The sequence below is a fragment of the Bombina bombina genome, chromosome 2 (assembly GCF_027579735.1).
Source record: "Bombina bombina isolate aBomBom1 chromosome 2, aBomBom1.pri, whole genome shotgun sequence".
NCBI classification, from domain to species: domain Eukaryota; kingdom Metazoa; phylum Chordata; class Amphibia; order Anura; family Bombinatoridae; genus Bombina; species Bombina bombina.
The window spans coordinates 1071373669-1071386682 of NC_069500.1; the positions used below are offsets into that span (position 1 = coordinate 1071373669).

Consider the following 13014-nt stretch of genomic DNA (forward strand, 5'->3'; position numbering starts at 1 on the left):
CTAACTCTACACTATCATTAAATTAATTAAATAAATTACATACAATTAGCTAAAATAAAATACAATAAAATAATACAAAAAACTTAGGTTAGGATTTATTTTACAGGTAATTTTGTACTTATTTTAACTAGGTAGCTTTTAAATAGTTATTAACTATTTAATAGCTATTGTACCTGGTTAAAATAAATACAAAGTTGCCTGTAAAATAAATATAAATCATAAAATAGCTACAATGTAATTATTAGTTATATTGTAGCTATATTAGGGTTTATTTTACAGGTAAGTATTTAGTTTTAAATAGGATTATTTTATTGAATTTTAGGAATATTATTTAGTTTAATTTAAATTATATATATGTTAGGGGGGTTAGGGTTAGAGTTAGGTTTAGTTAATAACTTTATTATAGTAGTGGCGACGGTGCGGGCGGGAGATTAGGGGTTAATAATTGTAGGTAGGTGGCGGCGATGTTAGGGAGGGCAGATTAGGGGTTAATCAAATTTAGTATAGTGTTTGTGAGGCGGGAGTGCGGTGGTTTAGGGGTTAATTAATTTATTATAGTGGCGACGAGGTCCGGTCAGCAGAGTAGGGGTTAATAAGTGTAGGTAAGGTAGCGGCGATGTTGGGGGGGCAGATTAGGGGTTAATAAATATAATATAGGGGTCAGCGGTGTTAGTGGCAGCAGATTAGGGGTTCATAGGGATAATGTAGATTGCGGCGGTGTCCGGAGCAGCAGATTAGGGGTTAATAGTGTAATGTAGGTGTCAGCGATAGCAGATTAGGGGTTAATAAGTGTAAGGTTAGGGATGTTTAGACTCAGGGTTCATGTTAGGGTGTTAGGTGCAGACTTAGAGAGTGTTTCCCCATTGGAAACAATGGGGCTTCGTTAGGAGCTGAACGCTACTTTTTTGCAGGTGTTCGGTTTATTTTCAGCCAGCTCAGCCCCATTGTTTCCTATGGGTATATCGTGCACGAGCACGTTTTTCCAGCTTACCGATACCGTAAGCAACGCTGGTATTGAGGGTTGAAGTGGAGCTACATTAGGCTCAATGCTCCCTTTTTTTAGCCTAACGCAGCCCCTCAGACAACTCTAAATACCAGCGTTGTTGGAAGGGTGTGTTGGGAAAAAAAGCAGCGTTAGCTACGCGGGTCTTTACCGACAAAACTCTAAATCTAGCCGTAGGTTTTTTAGTTAGGATTTTATTTGGGGGGTTGGTTATGTGGGTGGTGAGTTTTACTGTTGGGGGTTATTTGTATTTTTTTTTACAGGTAAAAGAGCTTATTTCTTTGGGGCAATGCCCCGCAAAAGGCCCTTTTAAGGGCTATTGGTAGTTTAGTTTAGGCTAGGGTTTTTGTTTTTTTGAAGGGGGGGGTTATTTTGATAGGGCTATTAGATTAGGTGTAATTAGTTTAAATATCTGATAATTTCTTTTTTTATTTTGTGTAATTTAGTGTTTGTTTTTGTAATTTAGGTAATTGTATTTAATTAATGTAATTGATTTAATTGTAGTGTAAGGTTAGGTGCTAGTGTAACTCAGGTTAGGTTTTATTTTAAAGGTAAATTTGTATTTATTTTAGCTAGGTAGTTAGTACATAGTTAATAACTATTTACTAACTATTCTACCTTGTTAAAATAAATACAAACTTGCCTGTAAAATAAAACCTAAGATAGATACAATGTTACTATTAGTTATATTGTAGCTATCTTAGGGTTTATTTTACAGGTAAGTATTTAGTTTTAAATAGGAATTAGTTAGGTAATGATAGTAGGTTTTATTTATTTTCATTTTAATTATATTTAAGTTAGGGGGTGTTAGGGTTAGACTTTGGTTTAGGGGTTAATAAATTTAGTATAGTGGCGGCGATGTTGGCGGCGGCAGATTAGGGGTTAATAAATGTAGGTAGGTGGCGGCGATGTTAGGGGCAGCAGATTAGGGGTTAATAATATTTAACTAGTGTTTGCGAGGCGGGAGTGCGGCGGTTTAGGGGTTAATATGTTTATTCTAGTGGCTGCGATGTCTGGAGCGGCAGATTATGGGTTAATAATTTTATTATAGTGTTTGTGATGTGGGAGGGCCTTGGTTTAGTGGTTAATAGGTAGTTTATGGGTGTTAGTGTACTTTTTAGCACTTTAGTTATGAGTTTTATGCTACAGCTTTGTAGCGTAAAACTCCTAACTACTGACTTTCAGTTTACGGTATGGATCTTGACGGTATAGTCTGTACCGCTCACTTTTTGGCCTCCCAGGCAAACTCGTAATACCAGTGCTATGGAAGTCCCATTGAAAAAGGACTTTTTGAAAGCTGCAGTAATTACGTTGCGTTACGGACAACAAAGTGTGCGGTACAGCTAAACCTGCAAGACTTGTAATACCAGCGGCAGTGAAAAAGCAGCATTATGAGCCATAACGCTGCTTTTTCACCCATACCGCAAAACTCGTAATCTAGCCTTTGCTTGGAACAGTCTTTTAAGGTTTTCTTTTAGCTTCTGGTTTTAATTTTTTATAATTAAGGTTATTACTAGTGGCAAAAGCTCTTTTCTTCATTAGGAATTCTACTGGTTTGTCATTCTCAGGTTGCAAGATCTTAGATCTCATGAAAATTGTTCCTGTTCCTCTTCAGAAACAAGGTTAAGGTTTGTATTTAAACATATTCATTCCTAGAAAATATTTTATGGGCAAAAAAAATGCAAATTTGTTAAAGTTACCCATTTTAAAACCAATGTTCTTCAGATTTCCCCAGTTTCCACTAGATTGTTTCTGAGAAATGGTGCTTTTCTCTTAAAATATATTTATGGAAATCATTTATAGGAGAGACAAGAAACACCTATGATGACAAGGGTAATCCCAAGATTAGAGGTTTCGATTCAGAAACAGGAATCCAAAGGAACAGTCTCTAGCTGCAATGGTGACCCCATGGAGTTCCAAATTGGCATAAGAATTTCCGCTAATTTCTTTTGCTTCCTAATTTGATTATGAAGAAGATTAAATAAGATGAGCAAAAGATAATCCCCATGGGTCATGTTATTATAATTTGATTCCATTGTTATTACTTTAATGCATTGGTAAAATTCTGTTGATTCTTTTCAAACCTTTATACTCTTACGCCTACAACACTTCTGTTAAAGGAATTCTCTAGCGTTACACATGTCCATTAAAGGAATTCTCTTGCACGACACTTGTTCATTGAAGGAATTCTCTTGCACCACACATGTTCATTGAAGGAATTCTCTTGCACCACACTTGTCCACTGAAACTTATGATTTGTCTGTTTTCCACCATGTTTTAAAGTTTAATTGCACAATTTCTTATCTCTTTAGTCTACTACATACTTATGTTATCCTTAATTGAGTCTGCTGTTCTAGTAACTAACCCCCCAGCATTTTTGCCTCCAACAGTTGCCACATGGAATGTAATTTTACTCTGGAGCAATGTTCTCAAATCATCTGCTATAATTTGTATAAATATATCTTGTTTCAAGTATTATCAATTCCTTTGTACAGTACTGCAGACTATTGTGTGTTACAAATTAATGATAATATTAACATAAAACAAGATTGTATTTATTGCCCCTATGTATTTTAAATACATAAATATCGCCATTATTTCTGTGTATTATTTTATTTATGTATTAATATAAGGCAGAAAGCAGAAACAAAAAATAAAAACAATATTTATTTAAATAAAAAGATATATACATGGTATACAATGGAAATGAATACACACAACAAAACAGGATATGCACTTAGCCAAACATATAATCAAAATACTGAAAAATACATTTGGCTAATTGTTTCCTTTGATCATAAAAAAGTTCTTGAACATGAAATGTGAAATGAAGACTAAATTCTTATTCAGTAGAAAAACAAAACATGAAAATCATACAAATCGGTCCATTCCAATTTGTTAGAACAACTCTCAAAGATTTTTTTTAATTCAGATCCATTCTAATCCATTTGTATTAGCTTGTTTGTTTATGGTTTTCTAATGGTTTGTCAACTTTGCATTGTTAAAACCCATCATGTGTTTATGTCAGAGGAGGATTCAGCCAATTATAAGGTTATGGAACCAACACAGATGTCTGGTATTCTTATGTAATCAGGCAAGTAGCTGATACAAGTTAATTGTATTCCAATTAGCTGCAGAAACACCTTTAGAAATTAGCTGGGCTCTTTCCCACTGTCGACTGGGAGGTTGAGTATCGCTGCTGCATCTCGTTTACACAGCTTTTTCTATAGCTAATACAGTATAGGTTTTGGTTTCACATGTAAAATAGAATAGGGCCTATAAAAGACAACATAAATATGAAAAATTAAAAAAATTCAAATTGCTATATTTAAATAAAAGGCTTCTTTATACCAGGTACCAGCTGGCCTCACGTTTTTGGTTCAAAATTGCAAACACAACAAATGAATAAAGTAATCCATTGGATTAAATAAAAAAAGATACACAGAGAAATGTCATTCTCCAAGTTTGTAAGTCTAAACATCCTACAGATACACGTTCTAAAGTATGCAGCACTTGTAATATTGTATTTAATATTTATCTGGATTCAAAAACATGAAATTGGTATTGAGATTAACAACCATGTACATTTCTACAAATAATGTATAATATGTGTTAATAAAGAAAACATGATTTAAAATTATATTATTAAAAAAATCAAGTTGTGTTTTTTTACTTGCTATGTTTTCAGCATCCTTGGTTCTTACTATTTAGAGGTACAATGACCTGTATCATATTTATGAAGATGTGATTTGGTCCTGAGAGTAAATTTAAATTTATAAAATTAACTAGTTATAATTGAAAAGCTTGTCTATAAGGAAGGTTAGCCTAAGAATTATCAACTAGCCACTATTGTTTTTTGTTTTATTTTCTCATGCAAAAAACAAAACAATTACCATTTTAAGTGTAGATGAAATCACAAAGTCTTTTGCAATAAAGAATACGTGCAATAAAGTGACAGATTTAATGGAAAACTGAAAAGAAGAAAATGTCCAACTGTAATGACATAGTGGTTACTTCTTCAGGCCTAAATAAGGGACTGGCATGGCCAACTCTGCATCACTATTGATACTTTTTATTCCAAAATACTTTGTGTTTTCACCAGATTTATCACAGGAAAATATTCTGTAGCTCTTTCCAAAAACACATTTGTTGCTCTCTTACTATAAAATACATTAAAACATTCCTTAAAGCCAAATTTCAATTAATTACACAAGTGGCAGTAGTTTTAATCTGGTAAAATGTTGGATAACCATATTTTAGCACCATTTTTTTTTGTTTAATAAATTAAATCTACATGTTTTGCTTCCATTTGCTAAGCAAGGGGCATCAGTCAGTTGCTAAACATCTTATTTTTGTTTTGTTTCCCATGTGACATTTATTATTTTGCATTTTAAACTATCAAAACAAAAGATGCATTTGCACCTCAAAGAAACTGTATAACATGTTGCATTGTGGAAACTTTATTTAAAGTAACAGTAAACCTTGTTGTTTTTATTTATTTAAATAGGTTTACTGTGCCTTTAAAAGTTGTGTATGAGTACAAACTGTATTGTACAGTGCCTTATTTAATAATAATGTACCTCAGAAACTCAGTCTTGTAGCACTCTCCCCAGATCAGCTGATTTTTTCTAATTTTGAGGTGTCCAGGCATTTAGCCAGTGAGGACTGCACCAATAGAGTTGCACAGTCCTTGTGCACACTCCCTGCACAAGGTGTAATGCGAACACAGGAAGCCAGCTTGTAAGGGGAGTGTGCATGGGCTCTACGGTCTGAAACTCAAAAAACAAAAACAGCCAATCTGGGGGCGGAAATGTGAATGCTACAATACTGTGTTTCTGAGGTACATTATTGATAAATAAGGCACTGTACAATACAATGCTTACTCATACATGACATTTAAAGACATGGTAAACATTTAAAAAAAAAAAAAAGTTTTACTGTCCCTTTCAATATACGTGCTATAAATGTAGTTACCTAGAATATATTCTCCCCAAGTTCTAATGCAACATGTGCAATTTCTGTTATTAATAGATGCAAGCCAGTTCTATCTATACCAAACATTATTCAATTTGCATTATTATACCCAGTAAATATTACATATAACTTGACGGTTAATTTAATGATTAACTTTTCCATATGTTCCCTCAGGTGGTCTGTAGAACTTTGGGAAAGCCATCAGCTGTATCATGTTGAATGCATATTTTCTGCATTTGATATTCTTCATTACATTCTCTATGCGACATCCTTCTCTGGGGGAAAGGAAAGAAAGGACAACTTCATGAAACAAGTTATACAGAAATATCTTTTATTTGTTCAATGCAGTTTTTCAATTTTTCAGTAAAAATAACAAGGTTTCAACTATACATATCGTTGACTTTTTTTTTCACAAGTGATGATACATCTTACAATTTTAAATCCAAAGGCCAGGCAAAAAAACAGTAAATGCCTTCAGAAACATCACAGAATAATTTGCAATAAATATCCACACTATTCATCATTGCATTTATTGTCCTCAAAATAACAAATTAATTTCTTTAAAATCAGTATTAGAAATGTAATTATATTTTCACAATTATAGTCTCTGACACCCAGATGTTTACATACTGTACACAATAATAAGGCATTTATTAAATCTAGCCATAAATATTTGTTAATAAAGTTTCAATGTCTTTGTTTTACTGATTAATGTATTCTAATTTTTGTGAAAGAATAAAGAAAAAACTATTTTCAAACAATGTTTCCTATTTTTCTTTTTTTTTTTTCTTTTTTTTTTATTATTTTACAAAGATAGTGCATACTGACAGTAAAAAAGTTGCACTTTCTTAAACATATGCATTTAAATGTGAAGGAAAAATTAGAAAATAAAACAAAAATATTTTTATATGCATACAGAAACATCTTATACACAGGGCAAACTCAATGAATACAAAGATGCTTATTGGATAAGAAACTGAATTTCATTTTTGGTCTGCAAAAATCTAAGAAATTGCAGAGCTACAGGTATTCATATTGTAATAATGGGTTCACAACGAATTTCAAATACCCACTTGCTCAATAAACATAATTACTTCTCACTTTTTGATTACTCATTATTAAATGCACTCTATTAAATTGTCTTTTCTTTGCTTGTTTTTTACTGTATGGTAGTCACTAATGTAATGCTCTAGTTAAACTGTTTAGTGTTACAGGCTCTGGGAATGCTCCATAACCAAATATAATTAATTTGACTGTAAAATGTTACTTTGCTGAATCTAATGGGCTATAACATGCAGCGATTCTGACAAACATGATATCTCTCAAACTATACAAGAACAACCACACATTAACAGTGAGCCATTTGAATGCATTATAATGGGAATTGTGTTGTCTGTGTATCAACTATGAATGTGTATAGATTGATTTATTGAATTGCCAGATTGTGCTTTTGTTTAATGCACAAATAAACATAGATCAAGCTAAGGGAAAGTATGATTGATAAAGTTGTGTTTCTGTCTTTATAAAAATAAACTTGAGAAACCTCTGACAACATTCTTGTGAGAAGCTGACAGCATAAGTCTTCACCAGATGGTCATAATCTAATAGGAGTTTGCTTTGCTACAGGGCACATGTGGTCTTGTAGGAAAATATAATCATTTAATCTTTAGAAATTGCACAAATCGTAGCACTTACTGCAGTCTACCAGACAATAGCTGCTGAGAATAAATTCCCATTGCATAAATAAATATATTAAAGGGCCATAATACCCAAATGTTTAAACACTTGAAAGTGATGCAGCATAGCTGTAAAAAGCTGATTAGAAAATATCTCCTGAACATCTCTATGTAAAAAAGAAAGATATTTTACCTCAAAAGTTCCTCAGTAGCCACCTCCTATTGTAAAGGATTTCTAAGCAGCATATTAGTGTGTCTGTCCCGGGACAACTGAAAGGATGAGCATTGTGCACTCTCATATTATTTCACCAATCAGGTAAAGGAAGCTTACTATGAAATCTCATGAGAGTTAAGTCAAATCTCATGAGATCACAGTAAGAGTTCATGACCTCAGCACTGCTGATGCTGATTGGCTGCTGTTCATTTCTTCATTTTTTTAATTTTTTTACCTGCAGCTGGGAGCAGCTGAGTATAACTTTTTACACAGAACTTACTCTGGTGAGCTGAGGAAATTGTGAGGTAAAATATCTTCCTTTTTTACATAGAGATGCTCAGGTGATATTTTCCTGTCAGCTTTTTACAGTTATACTGCATCAGTTTCAAGTGATTTAGCATATGAGTATTATGTCCCTTTAACTTTTAGGTTTTATATAAACTGTTATAAAAGCCAGTTCTGCATTAAAAGGATATTTAACAGTAAATACATGCTAAACATAATGATGTATTCAAAGAAAGATTAGTCTTGGAATCATTTGTATGTATGTATATATATATATATATATATATATATATATATATACACTGTGTACAAATTTTAGTTTCTATAAAGTATTGGCCGTTACCATGTTTGAACTAGCTTATTTATTCTATTTCATTTGTTGAAATAAGGCTGTGTGAAAACCCTGTTGTATAATCTTATATTCCACACAACCTTGCTTTGACAGTCTCTTTTATTGCTTATATATATATATGTCCCTAATTGTTCTCAACAGGAGAGTAAGATACTGGGAAAATTAAGATCAAACATGGTGGCGCCTATTTCTTTCAAGAAACTCAGTAGAATTTTTAAAATAAACAATTTTCAAAGTTAAATTAAAAGAAAAGGGAACAAAATAAATAATGAAAGAATGTTGCAAGCTTTATTTTAACAAAACATAATTAAACATTTTATACTACAAGCTCATACTGTTTAATATCCCTTTAAAGGGACATAAAACCCAAAACTTTTCTTTCATCACTTAGCCAGAGTATGCAATTTTAAAAAAACTTTCCAATTTATTTCCAATATATAATTTGTTTGTTCTCTTGGTATCCTTTGCATACCTAGGTAGACTCAAAAGCAGCAATTAACTATTGGGGGATAGCTCTCATTAGAGTATTGCTGCACCTTTAACAAAGGATACCAAATGAAAGAAGCAAATTTGATGATAGAAGTAAATTAAAATGTTGTTTAAAATTGTATGCTTACATGAAAGAAAAATCTTGGGATTCATGTCCCTTTAAGGCAAAACTGGCATCTACCATTTGCGCACATCTAACCTAAGCACTAAGCATACATTTTCTCAACAGAAACAGAGAGTGAAGCACCTTGATTAAAACTACAGTTGCACAAGAAATATACGACAGATAGATAGAAATAAAACAAAAGGGATATGTAAATATAGGAAAGGATCTAAAACAGGTAAAATGAGGATATGAGTAAAAGTAAAAAGATGAACAAAAATGATGATATCGTTATATTGAGGAGAAGTGGTGAAAAGGGAACACAAGAGTAGCAAAGAAAGATGGGAACAGAGATTGTTAGGAGACGTGTGAATGTGCAGGGATACAATAAAGAAAAAAAAAAGAATGAAAATGGACAGTAATTGGAAATGAATGCAGAAAAGTCAATAAATGAAAAATTAGACAGTTTAAAGGGAGATTATTTGAATTGTTTTGTTTGTTCCTCTAAAAGAGGATTGTTTACATTTACTACAGTTTCCTTAAGAAAAAAAATACTTATTTTTTCTTGTTAGGCTTGGAGAGGTGTGTTCCTGTTAAGCAATACACTTGTGGATGACCCCTATCTTCTGGAGAGTAAGACATAGTTACATGTCACTTGTTCATAAGCAATAAATAATTTATTAAACTTCAATACTTCATCTCCGCTATTTTCTTTTGCACATACTATGTTTGTTTACAGTTCCCCTTTAGGGAGGAAGATAGAAGAATAAGCTACAATTAAATATAGCTAAATAAGCTACAATTAAATATAGCTAATGACAGTGAGAAGATCTCACATAGATACCTAGCACCACCCTTGTTAACATGCACCTCTCACTTTAAGATACCATCATCATATGTTGTTACCCAACATATAAACCATAGTAATATCCCTTGTTGTAAAACCGGAATGTGATAATATATAATTGCTTTTGTTAGCCAAAAACCTTATACTGCTATAAAATGCTACTAATAGGTGATTTAAATCTGTTATATGAAGGAAGCTACAAACACTGTAAAACTCCAAATTAATATATACTGCTTAAGATAACAGAATGGAACAAGTAAGACACCTTAAGTGTGTGTAAAGTTCACGAGGAGCAGAAATAATCAACATCATAGACCTATTCAAAACAATGGATTTATCCCATAATACTCAATATATTTGAACACCTTGACACAATAAGTAAAGTCAACTTCAAATTACAAAAAAGAGACCGGGACTTAAAAACAGTAAAGTATTGAAATGCAGCAGCAGCCACTGCATGAGCAAGAAATAAATTATGAAAAGCAAAATGGCTTACTGCAAGTAAAAGAGGACTTTTGAACTGACCATTATATTTCTTCTTTACATTCTAAAAGCCAGCACATGAAGCAGCAGGTGATTCTTCACAATTTGATTAATGTCAAGCTACCCCATTGACAGAGATATGCCACAAAGAAGAATGAGGCCATCATGAAAAGGGAGCAAGATGAGGTAAAATAGAATCAGTCATATAATCTTCAAGAAAGTCCCTGACATAAAACAAGAGGAAAGAACACCAAGAAATATGAACTAATATGACTTCCATCCACACCTTAACACAACCTTGATCCTGAAAAGCCTGATTGGCTTGTGTTTATTCCCATTGGTGAAAATGAATGATTAAAGATCTATGACTCTCAGTATTAGAAGAATCTAGAAACCAGGACTGAGATTGGTAAGCCAGCAAAGAAAAAGTAAAAGTTGGTTATGGCAGATTAAAGCAACTACAGAAAGCACAATGAAATCTTTCAAGGTCATGTTGAATAAATAAAAATCATGTAGTTAAGACCATGCTCAATCTTGCATAGCACTCTAGATATCATAGAAATATAGATTCTGACAGCAGATTAGAACCATAGACCCAACAAGTCTGCCCAAATTTTCCTAAAGTGTTAACATATCTAGTTTGTAGGATAGCATTATGCTTATCCTAAACATTCTTGAAGTCCCCCCAAAGTGTTTGTCATTACCACCTCTAATGGAAGATTATTTCATGAATCAATCACCCTTTCTGTGAAGGAAGGTTCTACAAATTATTCCTAAACCTTTCACCCTTCAGCTTGAGATCATTACCCCTTATTTTTGAATGTTTCTTTTTATGAAAAATACTCACAGTCTCAACTTTACTAAGCCCCTTAATGTACCTGAAAGTTACTATATATCACCTCTTTCCCTTCTATCCTCTAAGCTATACATATTTAGGTCATTAAGTCTTTCTTGGCTTTATTTTTTAGACCATGTACCATTTTAGTAGTTCTCCTTTGAACAGATTGCAGTTTGTGTATATCCTTCTGGAGATGTGGACTCTAGAACTGTACACAATACTCAAGATGAGGCCTAACTAGTGATCTGTTAAATTGCATAAGAACCTTACAATTTCAGCTGCAAATACATCTACCAATACAACCAAGCATTCTACTAGCTGTACTTACTGCAATACTACACTGTTTACTAAATTTAAATAATCTGACATAATAATTCTCGTCCCGTTCCTCTTTTGTAAAAGTCAGTAAAGTGTAATTTAGCCTGTAATTTAGGTTTGGATGTTCGCTTCTAAATGCATAATTTTGCACTTTGCAATTTTAAACTTTAGATCCCATTCATTTGTCTAATTTTTTTATATCACTTCCCATTTGGTGCACCCCCCATGACAAATCTATTACAAGTGTTTGTATCATCTGCAAACAGTCATACTTTCCCCTATATCCCTTCGACATTACTAATAAATATGTTAATAAACAGACCCCATAACTGACTTTTGAGGAACACCACTAATAATTACCCCCTCTGCTAAATGCACTCAATTTACTAAAACACTCCCAGTTCACAATTATTAAGTCTAGACCAAGGTGATACAGTTAATGAACTAGTTTATTGTGTGGGACGGTGTCCAATGCTTTGATAAAATCTAGATACGCTAAATTTACTGCTCTACCTTGGTCCAATGTTTAGTAACATAATCAAATAAATCAATTAAATTAGTCTGCCATTATCTCCCTGTAGTAAAACCATGCTGATCTTGGTCTTCTACATCGTTTGTCTTTATGCAAGTCATAATTCTTTGTTTAAAGACCATTTCCATTAATTTTGCTACTACTCAAGTTAAACTGACTGGCTTGTAGTTGCCAGATTCTTCCCTCCTTCCCTTTTTATGAAGAGGTACTAAATTTACTATTCTCCAATCGTATGGAACAACTTCTCTCAATAATGCCCGATTAAACTGATACTTTAATGGAGGAGCTAGCCCATATCAAAGTTCCCTTAAAATGAAACCCTTGGATGAATATTATCAGGACTTTTTTACATTTATATTGGATAATCCAAATTAAACCTTGCCCTCTGTAGAAAGACTCGTACCTAACACATCATGATGGATGAAAAAACATTAAGCAATGGGTAGATGCCAAAAAAATAAATAAACAGCACAGCTTTAAAGGCTGCTCAAGGGGCATTGGTTCTAGAGATGTAACATTTTTGTTATAGAGCATTAGATCTACTGAAAGATTGTCCCAACATAACAAAGGGTGTCCTCTGGTTGCTGGAGAGATTTTGGCTATGCTTTAGAGCAGGGGTGCCTTTATTTTGGTGGCATAGGCGTACTTTCTTGTCAGTTTGTCAGTGGTTTCTTTTGAGACCCCATTATTACTACTGGCTGAGAGGAAAATTTTGAATCCCACAACATACTTGTGATCTTCCTGTCAGCAGTTAAAGATCCTGATCTTCCTTTTTGAAACACCTGTTATTGAGTCTTGATTTCAGTGGTAGGAGGCCAAGTATAGCATTTTCAAGTAGTCTTACAATCCAGAAAGATGTAGAAGGAAACTCCCCAATACTTATCCCAGGTCCCAACCATA

General features: G+C 33.1%; 1 protein-coding gene across 1 annotated transcript in view; it reads right to left on the reverse strand.

The window, feature by feature from the left end:
- Positions 1–3650: 3650 nt before the first annotated feature.
- INPP4B (inositol polyphosphate-4-phosphatase type II B) overlaps positions 3651–13014 on the reverse strand; it is a 1415612-nt gene continuing 1406248 nt past the window's right edge. Inside the window, exon 25 of the mRNA XM_053703700.1 lies at positions 3651–6252. Coding sequence (XP_053559675.1) covers positions 6120–6252 — 133 coding nt within the window. The 3' untranslated portion in view covers positions 3651–6119. The remainder of the gene's footprint in view (positions 6253–13014) is intronic.